The 20,007-nt window shown below is 51.7% G+C and overlaps 1 protein-coding gene across 3 annotated transcripts in view; it reads left to right on the top strand.

Annotated features, from left to right (window-relative positions):
• The window catches only part of Clmn (calmin), an 83,589-nt gene extending 73,468 nt beyond the window's left edge, over positions 1 to 10,121 (top strand). The window contains exons 9-14 of one of the 3 annotated variants that reach the window (XM_004635172.2): positions 956 to 2,539; positions 5,404 to 5,600; positions 6,802 to 6,862; positions 7,462 to 7,532; positions 7,949 to 8,045; positions 9,895 to 10,121. In XM_004635172.2, coding sequence (XP_004635229.1) covers positions 956 to 2,539; positions 5,404 to 5,600; positions 6,802 to 6,862; positions 7,462 to 7,532; positions 7,949 to 8,045; positions 9,895 to 10,059 — 2,175 coding nt within the window. In that variant the 3' untranslated portion in view covers positions 10,060 to 10,121. Of the gene's footprint in view, positions 1 to 955; positions 2,540 to 5,403; positions 5,601 to 6,801; positions 6,863 to 7,405; positions 7,533 to 7,948; positions 8,046 to 9,890 lie in introns of those variants that run through there. The other 2 variants (XM_023719686.1, XM_023719687.1) reach the window with 2 other exon arrangements.
• Positions 10,122 to 20,007: the final 9,886 nt, after the last annotated feature.

Genomic DNA, 20,007 nt, shown 5'->3' with positions numbered 1-20,007 from the left:
TACCAGGGATCAAACTTAGGACCTTGCACTTGTCAAGTAGGTGCTTGTGTGCTGCAGTTTTATCGGATTTCAGTTCTCTAGTTTCAGTTGCTTTGAAGGTCAGGTCAGTCTGCCAGTGCAGACTGCAGCTGAGCACCCCCAAGGTCATGCTGCGCTTTGCTGCCCTGCTCGGTGTAGGATGTTAGTCCACGGCAGGACTTGATTCTGTGTTTGCAGCCCTTTCGGTTTTGGCCTCTCACCCCAGCCCACAGTGCCTGCTGCCTCTGCGCTGGCTAAGGGGGACTCGTTCCCCTGGTCTACACTGGCAGTGGTTCCTGGGGGCAAAACAGGAGGAAGGCTCCATCTCCTCTAGAGTCTAACAATTAGAGATTTCTTTCCTCCTTCCTTTCCTTTCCTTTCCTTTTCTTTCTTTCTTTCTTTCTTTCTTTCTTTCTTTCTTTCTTTCTTTCATTCTTCCTCTCCTTTCTTCCTTTCCTTTTCTTTCTCTTTGATTTTCTCTTCCTTTCCCTTTCTCCCTTCCGACTTTCCTTCCTTCCCTTTCTCCTTTTATCTGTCCCCTTCCCTTTGTCTTTCTTTCTTTCTTTCTTTCTTTCTTTCTTTCTTTCTTTCTTTGTCTCTCTCTGTCTTTCAGTCTGTTCGTCTCTGTCTGTCTGTCTGTCTCTCTCTCTCTCTCTCTCGTTCAGTGCTGATAGCTGTCCCTAGGGCCTCACATATGCTGTACAAGCGCCCAACAGTGAGATTTCTTTCCATCTGCGATCTTCTCAAAGCACAGGGTTTTACATTTGTGTTTCTCTGGTGTTTTCACATTTCGGCAGGAACAGAACTGCTCTGTAACCCTTCTCATTGTCACTGGAATACTTCGCTTTAGTTCTGAAGTGGCCTTTCTGCTCCAGGGGGAGCTAGACTGCATGTAGGTTGACCTTTCTCTTTCATCCTGCTGTGTGTTTCTCTGCAGGAAGATTTCGTGGATCCAGATAAAGAAGTTCCCATCGAGTCCACCTTCGTCCGCATCCGAGAAACTCCTTCTGAGCAGGAGAGCAAGGTCTTCCTCCTCACACAGAATGGGGAGCGAACCTACACCGTGAACCATGAAGCCAGCCACCCACCCCCTGCCAAAGTCTTTGTCTGTGACCGTCCCGAGGGCTCTCAGGGCCCATGCCCAGACAGCATGCCCAGCAGCACGCTGTCAGACAGCTCCGCCGAGTTTGTGCACCAGATCATCGACCAAGTCCTCCAGGGGGGCCCAGGGACGACCAGCAGCACCAGTGAGCCTGCTTCTGAATTCTTCATGCTGACCACCAGGAGGGACAGCCGTAGGCCCAGCTTGCCGCCCACCAAGAAAACCGTCCACTTTGAGGATGTCACTGACAAGGACACCTCCGGTCGCCAGGAGCCTTTCCACAGCCCAGCCTTTCACTTTGAAGGGAGCCCCAGGCCCGCACGGGAGCTGCTGAGGCAGGGCGGGCGCGCTTCAGTGGAGGACGATGCAGAAGAAGGGGAGCCGGAAGAAGCAGCCTCGCCGATCCCGGAGCCAGCCTCCAGTGAGGTTCCTGGAGCCCGTGGTGCAGCGAGTCACGCGCAGCCACCTGAGGATTCTTCTTCCTTCAGTGGAGCCTTAGAGGGACCAGGGGGCTGTGGGGCAGAACGTCCTTCTGTCCTGCCCCTTGGGATCAGTACTGTCCTAGCCAGCACCACAGAGGTCAAGGTCAAGCTTCAGACTGCAGAGCCTCTGGGGACAAAAGGCTGTCCAGAAGGTGCTCCATCAAGAGCCGTGACAGTCACCGGTGACATGGTAGACTTTGCTTCTACCAGCCAGGGTTTAAGTGAGCTTCCTCCTCCTGGCAAGAAGACAGCAGGTGCAGAGAAGGCAGCTGCGGCCTCTGAGAACTGTGCCCAGGAGTCCCAAGTAGGGTGTGACAGGCACGGGCCCCCTGCAGGTGCTACACAAGAGCCTCCAAGCTACTCTTCATCCCCAAAAGAGATACCTAGGGACAGAAAGCCAGAGACACCTGTACATGAAAAGGCCAAGAGAAAGTCTCCCCGGCGTCACAGTGAGGAGGAAGAGGAAGCCGACAGCCCCCTGGGGCTCGGTGAAGAGTCGGAAGAATTGTCCTCCAGCTCCCTGAGGGCCAGCATCAGCTTGGAGACCCTGACCAGTCACAGCCAGGAAGGCCTCGACTTTAAGCCTTCCCCACCCCTCTCCAAGATCTCTGTCATTCCCCACGACCTCTTCTATTTCCCGCACTACGAGGTGCCCCTTTCTGCAGTTTTAGAGGCTTATGCAGAAGGCACGGAGGATGGGAGAGACAGGGACTACCTGCCTGACCTGGATCCCGGAGAGCAGGACACCGAGGGCTCCTGGAGCAGCTGTAGCATCTCAGCCCCTGGCAAGGGGCTCTCCAGCGCCAGCAGCCAGGTGCTGCCTCCCTCTGGGCACACCACAGAGGCCACCCTAGCCTCGGGAGCCGCTCCCCCAGGCCTGTACGAGGACCCGCAGCCAAGGGAGTCTCGAGACAGCGAGGCTATGGAGAGCCACCAGGTGCGGGATTGGGGCTCAGAGCCCTTGGGACCTGCTGGGGGGGGGGTGCACTTTTCTCAACCTCCTCCACGAGGTCGGGGTGTGGGACAGCCCCACAGTGCCCACCGTGCAGTTCACAGAGGCTCTCTGGGGGGCCCGAACGGGGGTAGGGTTGGCAGTCAAGAGGGAGCCCCCCTGAAGTTTGCAACCCAGACACTTTGCTGGCCTTACTCCTAGCCCCACTCAGGATGCTGAGAGGGTTGTGTGAGATCGAGGGGGAGGGTCTCTAAGGGTAGGAACGTGGACCCTGTGGAACCAGCGTGGTGGCCACTGTCCAGCATTGTTGGCGAGCACTTGTGCTCATCTCCCGTGGATGCTGGGGAACCAGAAAGCCCGTGTTGGCCTCCTGCCGTGACTCTTCCAGGCCTTTGGCATGTGGGGTGTGCTGTGGGTGTGTAAATGGGAAGGGCGGTGCTCACTCTCGCAGGACACAAAACTGCTAGCCTCTGGTCCCTGGGCCCAGCAGCTCCAGAGCAAGCAGGGAGCAAGCATGCAGGGCAGGTCTGACTTCCAAGGGCAGTGGGCAGAGACAGCAGACTGAGGAAAGGGAGGTGGTTCATGCGGTGTCTCGGGAATCAGAGCTCCCCTCTGCAACCTTGAGGCCCAGGAAGACCCAGGCCACGGGGGTGCTGCCTCTGCCAGTCGGGTGTGGACAGGGAGGTAGCCGGGAGGAGAACAAGGCCCCCGCAGCCTGGTGGAGAGTGGTGTGCGCAGGATCCCCAGGAAGATTCTGCCCGCGCTGCCTAGCTCCAGATGCTGGTTGCCCAGGAGCCACGGGATGAGGGAAGGGCAGCAGACACAGGGGGAGCCCTTGGGGACACAGGGTCTTGCTGGGGGGCGATGTGCCCAGAGCTGAGTGAGGAGTTCTGGGGAGATCTGGCCCACTGATGCAGGTGTGACCCGCTGTGCAGGGTGGCTTGGGTGCCTTCACCCGTCCCTTCTTACCTCAGCCTGGCCACTTACACAGCCCACAGAGCCCTCCACTGCAAGTCCCATTGTCACTCCTCTGCCTCGGTCTCCAGGATCAAGTCCAAGGCCCCAGCATGACCTTGGAGACTCTGCTGTGTCCAGCCTGGCCTCTCCCACTCAGGCCTCCTCCAGGCTCCCAGATCCCCACGCTGGCTTTGATCCGGGAGCCCCCACCCTCTGGATCCCCCTTCCCCACCTGTCCCCCAGAGAGCTATTACTCACCTTTCAAAGCCCGTGCAAAGGGTGCCTGCTCCCAGGTGCCCCCCAGCTCCCAGCTCTGTCCAGGTAGGATGGTGGCTCATGGCTGAGGCACACTTCCTAGGCATTTAACTTAATGGGGTTCACTTTTCTCTTCTGAGGAGAAAGTGAGCATCTAGGGAATAAGCTGTGGATTCAAGAGAACAGAATGGCCCCTGGCCCTGCAGTGCTCTCTGCAGGAGACTGTAGTGACCCAGCAGGGTTAGAACTAGCCTCTGGGTAGGTCAGGCCTAATGTCCCCACACTGGGCTGCAGGGACAACTGGGGAGATGTTCTGGATCGTCATGGCCCAAGAAACTCTTGGAGGACAAAAGGGGGGTCATTGTGCTCCTGGAATCTTGGTGGCCAGGAGAGGAAGAATCCCACCCTGCACCTGTCTTGCTGGTGCAACCCCACTGCCTTCACCTGGCCAGCCACCCCTAGGTCCAGGAGCGGGGTTCACTGCCTGGGTCCCCAGCTCTGACCTGCTACCTTAGTTGCACCCTTGTCTGCACATCACCTCCCTCCTTTAAGAAGAAAAAGGAAAAAAACATATTTTCAAGCCAAGAGCACTAGAAAATGACAAGTTTACCTTCTAGTGTTTTGGTTTTCTTTGAGTCCGCAGGCAGGATTTGTAATCGCAGCATACTAAGAGGCCGAGGCAGGAGAGTTCCAGAGTCTGAGCCCAGCTTGGGTGACTGTGACTTCACAAGACCTTGTCTCAAAAACCAGCTCTGTGTGAAGGCCCCGAGTTGTCTTCAGTGCGCGTGCACGTGCACGTGCGCCCGCGCGCACACACACACACCCTCTCCATCACCTTTCAGGAAAGGCAGCATCAGCCCAGGAATGATGGGAGAGGGACTGGAATCAGCTTGCTGATTAGTTCCCTTTAGTTCCTGGCTGAGCTTTATCCTGCGGCCTTCTTGCTGGGAAATCCTCTGGGCAGGTTTTCCAGCCCTAAGGGGTCCTGGGGATAGCCCTCAGCTCTCTTGCTTCTGGGTGTCCCTGGGGCAGTGCTGATGGGTTCCATGTGTCTGCTGTGACCATGGTCAGAGAATCTTCTTTACTGATCAAATGCTAAGGATGTGGCCTATGATCTTCCTCGCCAAGGCACAGTGGAGGCGTCTCTGCGTACCGTGCACCTGCTTGTGCGTGCGCTTGGCTGTGGGGACTCATTCCTCTGCTGAGCAGATGCTGGGTGTGCGAGGAATCAGCCATTCCTGGATGCAGTGGATGTCCTCACTAGGACTCCCTGTGGCCCCGAGGAAGAGGTCAGCAGTTACTGTGCCCACTTAACAGACAAGACGAGGCTTGCAGAGAGAAAGGCAGGCTCTCCAGGCCAAAGAACTGACTCAGCCAGGACTAAAACCAGAACTTCCTGGCTCTAAAACCTGTCACGCTTCCCCCACCAGTTTGTAGCCTTTAACTTCTGCCTGAGGAGCAGGAGCTGGGGTGTGCTCCCCTTCTGGCAGGCTTGGTGGGCAAGGGATCTTCAAGAGGTGGGTGTGGAGGCTGCATGGGGGTTGCACGCTAGGCAGTGTCACCTAGCGGAGCACGCTAGGCAGTGTCACCATCTCAGGCAGAAAATTCAACTTGTCTTTGGCTCTTTTGTCTTTCAGCCCCAAGAATTCCCAGACCCTGAAAGCATAGCAAACTCATTAGAAGAAAAGGTAATGGAAGAATCAACCAGCAGTAAAAAAAAGGAGAAAAGGAAACACGTGGACCATGTAGAAAGCTCCTTATACAGAGCACCTGTGATGGTTCAGTCCTCAGATGAGCTGGAAGATGACTTTGGCGACTACAGGGTCCCTTCCAGGTATTTTAATAATGTCCTTCTGCCCTAGAGGTGGAGCCAGAGTCACTCTGACCTCATTCCATTTGGAATTTCTGATGAGACCAGGTACAGGGGCAGCAGGGACAGGGTGGGGATACAGAGTCACATAAAACTCTTGCTCACCCCACCTCATGTCTACTAGGCCTGCTCATGAGGGGCAGAGCTGGTGGTCCATGAGGCTCAGGGTGGAAACTTGCAGTGAGGAGCGGCTGAGCTGAGCTGAGGGGAGGAGAGAGAGAAGCAGAGCCAGGCCATGCTGCGGTCCCCGCTGTAGTCCCCTGGGATGCAGAGGTGTCCTGTTCTCCTACTAAAAAGCGCCTCCTCTCTGGGAGGGCGCCTTGCTTGCCCCTCCCCCTTTTCTGCAGCTACCTTTCTTTTGTGTTAAGTTCTAACAGGGGCTGGTGAGATGGCTCAGTGGTCTAAAGCACCTACTTAGAACAAGCTTAGCAAAGCACAGGGACCGCAGTTCAATCCCCCAGCACCATATGCCAGCCCGCCCCGCCCCCTGGTGGGCTGAGCTGGCCACACACACACACACACACACACACACAAATAAATAAATAAAATTAAAAAAAAAAAGACGTGTCAGGTTTGAACCCTGACCTTGGATCTCTTAGCCTTTGTCCCAGACCCCAGGAGGCCACCCAGGTGACCTTGAGGAAGCAGTAGAACAGGGCCTGGCGCTTCTACCTCCACCAGCACAGCTAGCTCCCTGAGAAATGGGGTGGGAATCATAACCCAATTTACGGAGGAGGAAAACTGACCCGAGCTGTCAGGTCTCAGCTGGAAGGACAGGCCCAGACCGTTTTGGCCTCCATCCTGGGTTTCCAGGGCAGTGACACATTCCATGTCAGCCTCATAGATTTGGTCTGACAGTCAGCGTCCTTGTGTATGGGAAGAGCTGGTGCACCCTGGGGCTAGATGAGCAGCCTTGGGGGTGGGAAGGGCCTGGGCAGGGGCAGGGATCGAGGGCCCTGTCTGTCTCTGGGTCTAGCTTAGTGTTCGCAGGCATGTTCCTGCGATATGCACACACTGCGTGAAGGCTGCCATTCCTGTCCCTGAGTCTGAAGTTAGTTGTCACTTGTCTGAACCCAATTGTGGAAGGCTTGGGGGGGGGGAGCCACACATTGGAGCCACCGGAGCTGCAGGTGGCACCCATTCAAATGTTGTCTTTGTTTTTCAGGACTAGTCACAGCGACTCCAGCATTTACATTCGACGTCATGCTAATAGATCTTTGGAGTCGGTTAGTATGTGAATTTCTTCATTCAGCCCCAGCTAATCAGTTGCTTTGCATCCTTCCTCCTCCTTACCCAGAGCTTTGAACTCACTGAGGTGCAGCAGCTGTACTTTGGCATAGAAGACAAGCGCTTTGAAACCTTGTCATTAATCATGATCCAAGTGGCTATCCAGTTAGGGATGTAAATAAAAGTGACGGTTTTAAAGTCCGCAGGCCTCTTTGTTCTAAGAATGCATCCAAGATCCCTCCCTTAATCCCCGCGTCCCAGCACACATTGCCAGAAGAATCGCACAGGGTAGGGGCCCAACACAGAGTGTCCCCTTGCCGTCTACGAGCCCCGAGTCCAGATGTGCTGGGACCCGAAGCCTGGCCCGCATCTCTCCCTGCACCAGTGGGGTTATAGAAGGTGGGTGGCCTCTCTGGTCACCAGTTGGGGGTGGGTAGAGGATGGCTATAGTTTAATGTGGGAAGTACATGTTTACAGTGTCAAGAAAATCGTGGCGTGCTCTCGGCTTTGTGTGTTTAAAATCATCTTATTTTCTGTTTCAGAGATTTCATCTTTACTAATTGGGTGGCTGGGGTTTTGTTTATAAATTTCACTGTAGGACCATATTAGCTTTGTTCAGTTGAGGAACGCAGCCGATCTGGATGACAGAAGAAACCGAATGTTAACCAGGTTGGTAGCTTTGTTCTACTTCACATTTTGCGGGGCTTTAACATGTGTTGCGACATAGCCTACCTTGGGGAAGGCGTTGTTTTATTCATCCATGCTTTCTCAGTCACAGTCTTAACATCTCTGGAGAAGTCAGGCAAATACCTGCTCTCAAGAGAGCAAATAGAAATCCAGTCTGGGTGGAAGGGGAAAATGGGTATTAACTAACACTGCCAGGCAGAGCCTGGGCCGGAAGATGAGTCCATGCATAGTCGGATCTGGCTGTGAGCCCTCAGCTGCATTTACATAGAGCATAGAGCAGCGGCAGGAGAGAGTTCTCCAAGGTGGAGCCAGGTGGCAGAGGGTGGGTCTTGTGGCAGCACGTGTGTCCTGCAGTCTGGTAGCACCTGACAAATGTGTTCATTCTGTCGTCACTGCAGGTACAATACGCAGAAGCTCATTGAGCTGATTTTACAGTTTTATGGCATCCGAGCAGACATGAAGAGGGAATGCAAACATGCCGGGATGTCTATGAAAGTATTTCCTGCTGCTGGAGAGCTTAGACGGTCTAGTGTGACGGCGCCACGTTGCTATAGAACAACCTGTTTAGAATATGGAAAACCAGGAAACTCCCTCGGAGTCTGAGATGTTCCCATCCCATGTTTTGCTTAATTTTATTGCCCTCCCACCCCCCATAGATTTAGATTGGCTGAGAAAGATTCTGATCACTGGAATTGGAAACTTCTGCCTGCATTCAGTATAACCCCCATGTTATGGGTCCCTTCTAAGAGCCTTAGAATGCCACTCCCCTGGCTCCTGAAAGAGAAGGCAACGCTTAAGCTTGCCTCCCCAGCCTCAAACAGCAATACTAATCAACTCAGCTTTCAATAAGCTGAATATATTCATAGGCAAAGAACACTTTAAGCTCTTACGAGACAGAGACATTGAAAGTCGACACTACAACACTGACACGTGCAGATACCTTTTCTACATCGACTATTCATCCATCACCTTTGAAATTAAAAAAAATTTTTTTCTTTAAAAAAGTTTACATTTTTTCTGTGGACAGTGCTTTTAAGAAAGATTTTGCCATGGGCCATCACCTGCACGCGGATCATTCGATCCACACGTGGCACGATAGCTAAGCCAGCCCACTGCTGCCATGCTGGGATAGCGCAGCGGTGGCAGTTTCAGCTTCTCCTAATCTCCACCCCAGACTCCGAAGCGGCCAAGGACTCTGAGGCCCAGCCTTCCCTCCCACAGCCTCGGGCCTCGCCCTTGCTCTGTGCTCCTGGCCCATTGCCACTAGCTCCCTGCTGACTGCCAGGTGAAAGCAGGCTGTCACTTTGAGCCCTGCCTTTGCCGGAGGATGAAGTAAAAGAAAAGATACACTTGGCCCAAATCTGATCTCATACTTCCCTTAAAGGCTGTATTGAAAAGCCAAACCCAAAACTCGGAGGTATCTTTCTGTATTTGTTTCCCAGGGCTGTTTTGAAAGTATCTGTCATCAGGCCACTCGCCACTTATGCAGGTGGCTTAGTGTCTCCTACCTGACTTACGAGTCACCGGGAGCTGACAGGCTCAGAGGCCATTCTGCTATAAAGGCCTAGACAGCTGGGTCATGGATCAGCTCTGTCACAAAGTAGTTGTGCAGCCTGGTACAAGCCACAGCACCATGAGCAGAGTTTGCCTGTCAGTGACATCAGGCTGACAGCCCCTGTGTGGTGCTGCACAGACAAACTGGGTGTGTGTGAAAGCAGGACGGGCCACCTGGGTGGCTGACACCTTCCTTGGGTCCAATATACAATGCCCAGCTTCCCTGGCCATGCCAGGGACTTCCCACTCTCCCAGCAGGGGTGAGGATGGAGTACAAACTGGCACATTGTGCTGAGTCTAGCTGTCTTGGTTACTTTTCTCATTGCTGAGACAAAATACCCAACACCCACAGGTTGGGGGCAAAGGTTTATTTCAGCTCACAGTTTATAGAGGTTTCAGTCCATAGCTGGTAGGCTCCATGGCAGGATGCTGTGGCCGAGGGGCATGGCAGGCAAGAAACAGTCCACAGCAGGGCGGGCAGGTGGGCAGGCAGCAGCAGGCTGCCTCGCCCTTTTATCCCTTCCAGGCCACCTGCCTTTTAGGTGTTGCTGCCCATACCCAGAATGGGTCTTCACATCATCCAGAACTACGCTAAACCAATCAGTGCACTAATTAGTCACACCCACCCCATAATCCCAGCATCACACACCCCAGGTCTGGCTACCTCCAAAAGCCTCACCTATGACCACATGAGGCTTTGGGGAAACATCTATATAGATGCCATGGTAGTGATTCACTGTCCTGGGGGCCCCATGGATAACTGCTGTCCTGTCTTTCCTTCTGTAGGAAGCCCAGCAGCTCTGGAGAAGCTGAGTCCCTGGGCCCCCAGAGCCCACAGAGCGACTCCCTGACGCAGCTGGTCCAGCAGCCGGACATGATGTATTTTCTCCTTTTCCTCTGGCTCCTGGTCTACTGTCTGCTGCTCTTCCCGCAGCTGGACATCACCAGGCTCTGAGGCGTGTGTCTGCGGAATAAAAAAGACAGGACCCCGGCCAGCAGAGGGGTCTCTTCATTTCATTTTTGGTTGAGGATCGAGCCACTTCTGTAGAGTTAAAGGCCTCGCAGGAGATGGAGGCCCCCACACTGTTTTGCTCTTGTATTTCCTCTTTTTGCTGTAAGCCCCGAGAGCATGCTTTCCTCGCTAGCTGTGTGCTCAGAACTCAGGTTTGTGGCTGAATCCTTAGGTGGGTTTTGTCCTGTGTGCCTTGTTCAGTTGATGGTAGGCCAAAACCTGGCGCTTAGCTCCTGGACGTGCGGATTTTTAAGATCCTGGATGAACTTGAGCTAAGGACATCTCAGCTGAGGGTCTGCTTGGTCAGAAAGCACGGGCGTCCAGGCTGGGTCCCCACCGGCATGAAAACTGCCTTATTTTCCTCCAGGTGGGCGGGGTTTGTGTGCAGGGAGGAGAAGTCCCCAGGCCTGCTGCAGTCTGGGGATTCCTAGCAGTGTGAAGCTGACGTTCCCAGCAAGCACACCCAGGAAAGGAGAATCCAGCAGACAGCGCAGGCTTTCTTGTGAACCACAACACACACACACACACACACACACACACACACACACCCTGCCGCACTAGTTTTGGGGAGGGGTGGTGGCTGGGGCAGGGAGATGCATTTTTAATTTGCTTTTGTATTGATTGGATGAAGGTAGAGCTGCCATTTGCAAGCCTTCTCCACCCGTGGGACGCAAGCTGCTGTCAAATGAAACCCGAGATGGGCCCGTCTAGACGATGCATTAAAAGCAGAAGTCTGGCTGGCTGGGGCCGGCCCTGAAACCCCCTCCCCTTCTGCAGAGCTCCTGTGCAGAGCCTCAGGGTGTCCCACGGGGCACTGCAGAGAGCCCGAGCAGCAGCGGGAGGAACTGGGCTGCGAATGAGCCCCCACCAAAGCCGGAGTTGGCGGACATCCTGTAGGCTGCGAATGAGCCCCCACCAAAGCCGGAGTTGGCGGGCATCCTGTAGGCTGCGAATGAGCCCCCACCAAAGCCGGAGTTGGCGGGCATCCTGTAGGCTACTCGCGTGCCCTGAGCACCCACGAGAATCCTTTCTTTGGTCTGATGGGTTTCTTGGAAGGGCTTGCGGGGCAGACCAAAGGCATCTCTCCCCCTCTCCCATCTTCCTTTCCCCCAGAGCCCCTCCACCAGCCTTTCCCTGCTAAGACTCAGGTCACTGAAGACTGTGTCTTCCTCCTCGTTCTTCCTTCCCTCAAATGCACAGGTCAGGCAACCTGTGAGTTGGACACTGTTGGGGGTGAGGGGGCGTCAGGGGTCAGCTTATCCAGTCGAGCCCAGAGAGGCAAAGCTCTCACTGATTCACCATGACTGTGCAGGCCACCTAATGCCTGGTCCAGAGCTGCCATGTTCAAATGAGGCTTTTATCCCACCCATGAATGTCCCAAAAAATGAGAAATCAGCTAAGAAAAACATCCTCATCCAAACAAAGCCATTACTTTTTAGGCCGTCTATCATTCTTTTGCTCTCATATTTTTTTCCACAAGGAAATTTCCTTTACCGTCAAGCCCATGCCCCGCTCTCTTCTTTTGGAATATTCTTGGCAGGAAAGAATCCTAGTCCTTCCTAGCAAGCCTATTTCAGACAGTGGCTTTCAAGCTTACAGGCTTCCAGCATGACCAAAACAAGCTACATAGCACATTTGAGTCGGTGACAGCCGAAATCTGACCTTTAAGCCGTCCGATTGTAGTCTCCCTGAGAGAATTGCATCCTTCTGAGGAAAGCGCTGTTGGGAGCTTGGAGCAATTCCATCTGGAAGGCCAGGAGCTCCACAGAAATCAGGCTACTAATGAGCTCCCTGGTATCATCAGAAGCTCAAAGGTACAGATAATAAAGATGATGTGATATTGTATAGCGCTGGGCACCATGCAGTCCTTGCCAGATTAGATGCCCAAGAAGAGCTGACCCACACTGGAATCAATTCATTTTATAGCTCTAGACCTTGTTCAGAGGTCTCTGCAGGCTGCTTCTCTCACCTGTTACACCCTGTGATGTTCTTTAAAACAGCTACTGGCAAGACGCCTGATGGGCTTTTGGTTCCAGTTGGCAGTGAACTGATATTTAGGAAAATATATGAAAGAAGCAGAACATAGAAGGCTGCTGGAAAAGCCAGTCTATTGCTTGCTTTTGTTAAAAAATAAAATCCAAAAATACTCCTAAGCCCAGCATGGTGGTACACAGCTGTAATCCCAGCTGAGGTAGGACTGTGAGTTCATGGCCAGCCGGGGCTACGTAACTAGACTGTCTTAAAAACAATAAATACTTTAAGGTTTTTAAGGAGAAGTAGCCATCCCTCCAGTCTCCCTCCCTGCAAGTAGCCACTTTTATCATTTTTAGTTGTTCTGTTACTTACATTTGCATTTCTACATAACATGCTCATCCTTTATTTTTTTAATTAGCTTAGAAACATTATCTGCTGGCTGGCTGATCCCACAGTGGAGGCTTCACTCCACCTTTGGGACATTGGACCCTGCTTAGTGCTGGCTCTGTCTTGGCTCTATCAGCTGTCTTCCTGCTCTCTTTAAGGGGAAATCAAAATTTCCCGTTAAGATCTCGATCTCTCTCTTAACCTCCCTCCCCTTGTCTCTGTCCCTCAGTATGTTCTTTAGTAGCCTAAGAAGGCACATGTGGGAAGGAAATGGCATGATTATGTTGAGAGTTTTGCATGACTGAGAATGTCCCTGCCCAGGTGTGGCTGAGAGCAGAGTTTGGGAGGCAGGCTGTATCTCCCGCCGTGATCATGGTTGTAGCCATTGTTGCTGAGCTTCCTGGTGCCCTTCCGATCCCCGTGATGTGGGAGTTCTCCCAGGGGACATTTAAGCCCCCCCCCCAACGCTCGATGTCCTCCACCGTGGTGTCCTGCCGCTGTGCCTCAAGGGGGGCCCTCATGGAAAGTTTCTTAATTTTCTTATAGTTGCATTCTTTCATTAGGGACCACCCATGTTTGTCTTTCTCAACTCATTTTTTATCTGCTTTTGGGAAGATTTGTTCCATGTTGTCTTCCCCGTATGCAGGTTTTATTCAGTTGTTAATTTATGGAGCTTTTCCTTAATGTTTACTGATTTTGTTTCATGGTGTTCTGTTCTTGATTCAGGGGTGCAGGTCTTCTGTGGATGTTCATGGCAGTGTTTGCGGAACTTCTCTGCTCTTGGCTTGCCTTTGTTTCCCTAAGCCTTTCTCTTGATTGGCCTTGGTTGTTGTCTTTCCTGTACGCTTTCCCCAGAGGCCAGTGATGCTGTGGGTCTGATTCTGTTTGTGATGTATCAAGGAGCTGTGCGTCACCACACAGGCGTGGGTCCCCAGCTGGGCTGGACTCACCCTTAGAGAACCCTGCCACCCGCCAGCCCTTGCACACCTTTTCTTTGGGACTCGTTCCATTTCTTCTCATCTCTCTCCAGTGCTCTCTGCCTGGAAAAGAGGGACACACACCAGGTTCCTCTCAGCCTGTGCAGCTCAGTTTCAGGAAAGCTGTTCACTCGGAGGCCACCCCCGCACACTTGGCTTGGCTGGTAGAAGGCACCTCTTGCCTGTTTCTCAGGCATCTGCAGCCCTGAGCTAGAGCAAAGCAAGGGGCAGTGCAAAGGCCAGCGTTCATCCCCCATTTCCCCCCTTGGGTACACCCCTTGGTGCAGTGCACGGAGCCTGGGTCCAAGCTCAGAGACCCGTGCCTACCCGCCCAGTGTTGACTGCTGAGCAGGCGGCCTCATCCCCAGCCAGCCTCTGGCCTCTCGTCCGGCTGCTCCCGCCTCCTCTGTGTGTGGTGAACTCCAGTTGGAGCTTTTCTCTTTTTTGTTGTTTGGTACCAGGATCAAACTCAGGCCCTCGTGCTTTGCCAGGCAGGTGTGTTGGCCACTGAGCTAGCTCCCTGCTTCTGGAGCTTTACTTTCTGCATGGAATAGGAGCAGAGAGGTCATTGGCTGCAAGAGGCAGAAGGCTGAGAATCGGCAGACACCCTGTCTTCAGCCGGGGCCTCAACCTCTCTCGGACGCCTCGGCATCCCCTGTGGTACCAGGGTCCCTCCCCGCTCACTCTGACATCAGCCCTGCTCCTGCTGTAGATGGGTTGGGGTCCGTTGCCGCTGTTGCCTTTGTCTTCACGCCTGTGTAACTTTTATTCCTGTGCTCTTCTTTTGTCACCCTGCTAGCTAGTGACTTTGGAATGGCCATCTCCATTCCCAGCCGCATTTTCTACAAAACTCCAGCCACCAGCCTCTTCATCAAGGACTTGGAACACCATGGACTTTGTCTCCCTCAGAAATTAGCATACTGGCACAAAAAGGATGTCCTGTATATGTCTGAAGTAGCCATGGCTTTCTTGTAACGCTCTTGTGGGCATGTCATTAGCAGGCCTTCGGGTGGCCTGCACCCCTTTTTACACAAGCTCAGGTTTTCCTCCATCCCTAGAAGATCTACGGGGGTCATGAGAGCTGGCCTCACTCTTCTCCCTGCATGGAGATGCCATTCCTGGGCCCTGGGCCCCAGGACCCCCTGCCATGTGGGTGGCACTCTGGTCTCACATCCAGGAGTGGGCTATGCTGGAGCTTCAGGCCAGCATAGCTTTGCAGAGCCCTCTTTGTGACATTTCTGTGAGGCATGGAGCCCAGATCTCACAGGCCCAGACATGTTCTTTCTCCTCCCGACATTGCATCATCCCTGCTGACGTGGCCTTTGTGGACCATGGAACATCTCAGGCCTGCAGCCGCCATCTGCTGTCACCTTTGCATAGCAGCTGGTGAAGGGACTGCTCTCACGAGAGAGGCAGGCCCTGGGCGAAAGCTGGGGGTCAGTGCTGCTACTGCTGTCTTCCTCCTTACATGTGAGCCAGTAGAACAGAGCCAGGCATGGTCACAGGGCAACGCTGCCACCCAGGAGCTTGCGTGGCCCTTGTCCCCTGCCTGTTAGCACACATTGCATCAAGGAATGACAGCTGGCAGCTCGGGGAAGTGAGCCCACCACAGGGGGGTTGTGAGCTTTGAGTTGCATGTTGGTTCTCCCGTTGCCATCCGGAAGGACACCCACACCCTAAGCCTTCATGAGAGCACCCAGTTCTCCGGCTTCAATGGGACGAGCCCCACAGTGACCTTGGCCTTGATTCCCTCTCACTGTGTGCAGCAGAGGGCGTGGGGTGAGCTTGGTCAGGCAGGGTGCTCAGCCCTAGAAACTCGGAGCTCCTGCTTCTCCAAGAGTTGGAGGGGTTAGCAGAGTTCCTGAGCTGACCCTTCCGGGGCTGCCAGACACGGCGGTGCCAGGGGTGCAGTCTTGGATGTGTCTGGAGCTTTGTTCTGAGAACCTTGAAGAAAACCTGTCAGGCACACAGTTGTTCCCAGCCAGGGCTGGACCTGCCATGTGCAAGAACCATTCTTGTCTATGGGAAATAAACAAGCAGTGTTTTGTGCTCTTCAACCTAGTGGTTATTAAATATACACAAGACTCCCAGTCATGGCTCCTGTCCCACTGCTAGCTTGTTTAAAGCCCTGACACTCAAATGTGACATCTATCAGTGTCCGGCAGGGCTCTCCGTAAATGAGCCTTTCATTTATTTTTTAATCAGTCTCTTCTTTCTTCCTTGGGAGGCACTGTGAGATGGCGAAATGGGGCAGGTCTGAGAGTCCCAGCTGTGTCACCTGACACCTAGGTGATCTTGGGCAGATGAAGGTTACTGAGCTGGCAGGACACGAGGCCGCACTTGTCCATTGTGCAACGCCTGCCTTAGAGCTTGTTGCGAAGCTGTATGCTGCTTAGCCGCCTCTTGTCGCCCATCCCCCTCCCGTCCACGCCCTCACCTGCCTCCTTTCCACACACTGCATTTCTCACGGCTCCTGCAGGCGTCTCCCCAGCACATCACTTTATTGCCAGCTGCTCTGTCTACCAGAACCCTTTTTACAAGAGGAAGTTGAAGCCACTGTAGACTCATGAACTCACTTGACCTTTATAACAGTCTCCCGGGAAGAAATGAAGGCCCAGGACTGAAAGATAACAAGGTCATAGCCTAGAACTTGTAAGTGGCAGAAGCTGGAATATAGGACTTATTTTCTATTGTTCATCTTCATCCTAAACTTCAGTACTTAGAAAAATAAATGATATCCAAGGAACACCCGATTCTTGGTGACTGTGGGCTAGCTGGTAAGGTGAGGCTGGAGTGTCTGCTGGAAGGTGTGAAGGTTGCCATGTGGCTCCCCTTTGTTGCAGCCTCTTCCCCTCTTCTCAACTTCTGCACACTGGTTTCCGCCCCCATATCAAAACTCCCTGACTGGCTCCTTCATGGGGACACGAAATCCACGTTTTAGCCTACAGCTGCAGTATCACAACCTCCCTTCTGCCCCTAAAGAGCCTTCAGTGATACCATCTCGTTCTCTAGCATCATATGCAGTTTTTCAGGGACTTCAGCTGACTGCATTGGTGCCTGTCTGGCCCTGTGCACCGCAGCACAGTGGGCAATGTGGCCTGCTTCTCAAAGCAGGGGGCAGCTGGGGAGCAGGAGGCACATGATCAAGCCCTATTTGGTTGGGGATCCTTATTTTTCTTCAAGTTGCAAGGTTATGACTAGCATTATTATCAAAAAAAGTAAAAGAAAAACAATAAATCACTTGATGGGCTTATTCCACTTGTAACAACCACCATTTATTTAGCTGCAGCAGAAGGCCATAGGGGCATATTATCTGCAAGACTGTGCTGTGAGGCAGGACATACAGTGCCCTTTTTCCTAAATGTCATGCAACAGTTAAGTCGATTTTAAAGGAGACTCTGGTAGTGCCTGTCATCCTGACAGCAGACTACACTGGCCTAGCACTGGGGACTCATGTTGTGGCTCTGGCTCACCTGTACAGTGCGTGTCACTTCTCTGGGTTGGAAGTTGGAAGAGCTCTAATAAGTCCTTTCTAGGTTTGAAAACCCAAAGATCAGTGAAAGCTGCTTGTTTTATCTCAATAAGTGACCGATTTGCTTAAATGCACTTCTGTATATAAGTGAACTCCAAAGCATAGAGCATCGCTTCCTGGTTAAGGTTGCAGAAAGGTGCTTTCGCAGAATCTGCTGAAGCAGAAGACAGTCTGACTTAAAAGGCTTGGGCTGAAAATTTGGGGTAGAACCTGGGAGATCTGCTTCCTGGGGCTCCCAGAACTAAATAGGTCTCCTCAAGTCAGCATCAGAGCCAGTTTCCCAAAGGAATTTTTCAGTTCAGAAGTTCACCTGCAGGAATAAACAGCTGCAGACTGGCGGGCCTTTCCGCGCCTCCCATCTTTCCCGCTTCCCCCACCCCCAGCAGTAATCAAAGTAAAGATGCATGGTGATTCGGCTCAGTCGGGGCCTCTTGCATCCTGATGGGCTTCCTTGAGCCAAAGGTCAGCAGGCTTGTGTGGCAGGTCCTCGAGCAGGGTGCGGTACCTGGCACCAGGCATGGGGAAAAGATACCTGCTCCTCGCGCTTGAAAAGGACCGTACGACTGCCAGCATGGTTGGTGTTAGTGCTGACAGCATCAGCCAAAGACAAGTAGGGAAAATGCTTCCTCCCTCCCCTACACCCTCGGGACAAATTAGTAAATCTGGAGACAGTTTGCTAAGAGCACAGTATATTGGATAGTAATAGGTGTTTCATTTTGAGGGAGTCTTGACATAACTAGCTGATTAATAGTTCCTTAATGTCATGCCAGGACTTAATTGACTGTGAAGTGTTTTTTTTTTAACCGAGATCTACAAGAGGAGAACTATTGAGAAAGAAACAGTGAAATATTATTTTGTAGTACAGGATTATTTTGTTATTTAGTATATCTCTAGCTGTAGCTTTGTAAGAAAAAAAAGATCTTTGTAAAAAAAAAATCAAAATGACTGTGCACTCTTATTTATTGATTATTGTAAATGAAGATGTAAGTGGCTATTTGCATAATTTATACTTGTGGGAAATTAACTGGAGTATTTGTTATTTGAGTGTTTTCTGTTAAGGAATATTGGGCTTGGTGCTATGATGGATGATCTTGTAAAATTACATGTGTTCTTAAAATTTTTGAATATAAATTTCTTGAATTGACCATCTCATTGCTAAGGCTTATTTCCATGTATGTTTGTGTATTTACCAACCAGAAATGACCTACGATGGCCCAACAAATAGCATTTTCATGAAGGTCAAAGTGAAGTTGACCTCAGAGTTAAAAAAAGAGTAACAGTAATGGTAGCACGCTGGCCCTCAGTATCTATGGGGAATTGGTTCCAGGACCCTTGTGGTTGCCAAAATCCTTGGGTTTTGCTCAAACTCCTATTTTATTCAAGTTCTTATTATAAATCGATACGAAGTTTGCACGCTTTTCCTATAAGTAAGTAATCACTAGATTACTTATAATACCTAATCCAATGTAGGTGCTATATAAATTATTGTTATACTATATTCAGGGGATAATGACAAGAAAAAACTTATGCACATTCAGTGCAAGCTAAAAGATTCAGAGAGAGATTGAAATATATGGTGAATATTTAAAATTTTAATATTTATTGTATTGTATTAATAGACACCTTGCTATTAATCCCCTGAAAATACTCCTCCTGGCTTCAAAAACACTCTTCATTATTGCCACTTTCTGAAGCAGTTCTAGACCTCTTTCATGACTGTCATTATGATTTTTGATCAAGAATACAGTGAATGCTGTCATCAAGTGCCCTGCAATGGGAGGCTGCCGTATAAACATTACAGGGCATCCTTACCCACCTAGACACTGGATCTGGCACCATGCAACTTCCGGCTCTTTTTACAAAGTCAGACTACAAAAGATAAATGTTCTAGATGGATTCAAGACAGCCATGATAGTGTAACAGGACACAAAAGAGGACTTCTAAAACTGCATTAGTAAGCAGCAAGAGTGATGGTGTCCAAAATGAAGAGGATGGCCGGCCAGATAGCTCAGTGGATTAAAGCACCTGCTTAGGCAGAGCACAGCGGCTGGGGTTCAATCCCCAGCATGCCATGCCAGCCCCACTCCCCCGCAGGGTGCACTAAGATGGTGATTGAGACTGGGCGTGGTGGCACACACCTGTAATCCCAGCACTTGGGAGGCTGAAAACAGGAGAAATGCTATGAGTCCGATCTATGTAGTGAGACCCTGTAAGCCCTGTACTAAATACATTTTTTTAAAAAATGAAGGGGAGTATTTTGGGAGCGAATCATGGCAATTGTAGTATAATATTTAACAAACATCCACATTCAAACATACACATAACAAGCATTCAATCAGACCTTTGTGTGCGCAGGTGTGTGCATTTGTGTCCATGTGTATGTTGTGTTGCCGCCCTGTCCCACATGTATGTGGCTAAATCTACAGACCAGAGCCCACGGATGCAGACAATAGCTGTAGCAGTAGCCACGCGCAGTGTGTGGCTCTGGACGTTGGCTAATGCTCCTGAGTCCTGGGCCTGTCTGTTATCAGCTGAGTGACTCACACTAAGTACTCTAGTAGTCTGGGTTGTCCACAAAATGGAGCCTGACCAAAGAGTTGGTGATAAGGTGTCACTTGGGGGGCCAAAAGCAGCACACATGAGGTGGGAAGGAAGGAAAGCAGGCAAAAGTGCGACACATTTATTGTGTTGGCACCAGGTGTTGCCCAGATCACTAAGAATGGAGAAAACTAGAACGAGGTCTCTATCCTAGCAGTTACATTCTGGTGAGTTGAGGCAGGTAGACAAAATGACGCACAGGGCCTGGTGGATACATCGGAAGTATACGAGGCTCAGGAAGGTGATGAGACAGGAGGATGGGAAGTGCAGTGTCGGGAGTGGCCAGAAAGGCCCCCTGGAGGGGACTTTGGATGGAAGACAGAGAGAGCTCCAGGGACACAGAATGTGGACATCTAGGGGAAGAATTTTCCTAAGCAAAAGCAGCAGCACATACAGGGTGTCCCTGAGGCAGGATCGCTGCTA

Source organism: Octodon degus, unplaced genomic scaffold (genome assembly GCF_000260255.1).
Source record: "Octodon degus isolate 3935 unplaced genomic scaffold, OctDeg1.0 scaffold00070, whole genome shotgun sequence".
Taxonomy (NCBI): domain Eukaryota; kingdom Metazoa; phylum Chordata; class Mammalia; order Rodentia; family Octodontidae; genus Octodon; species Octodon degus.
Note: the sequence above shows the minus strand (reverse complement) of the source record. Positions and strands in the feature narration are given on the sequence as shown.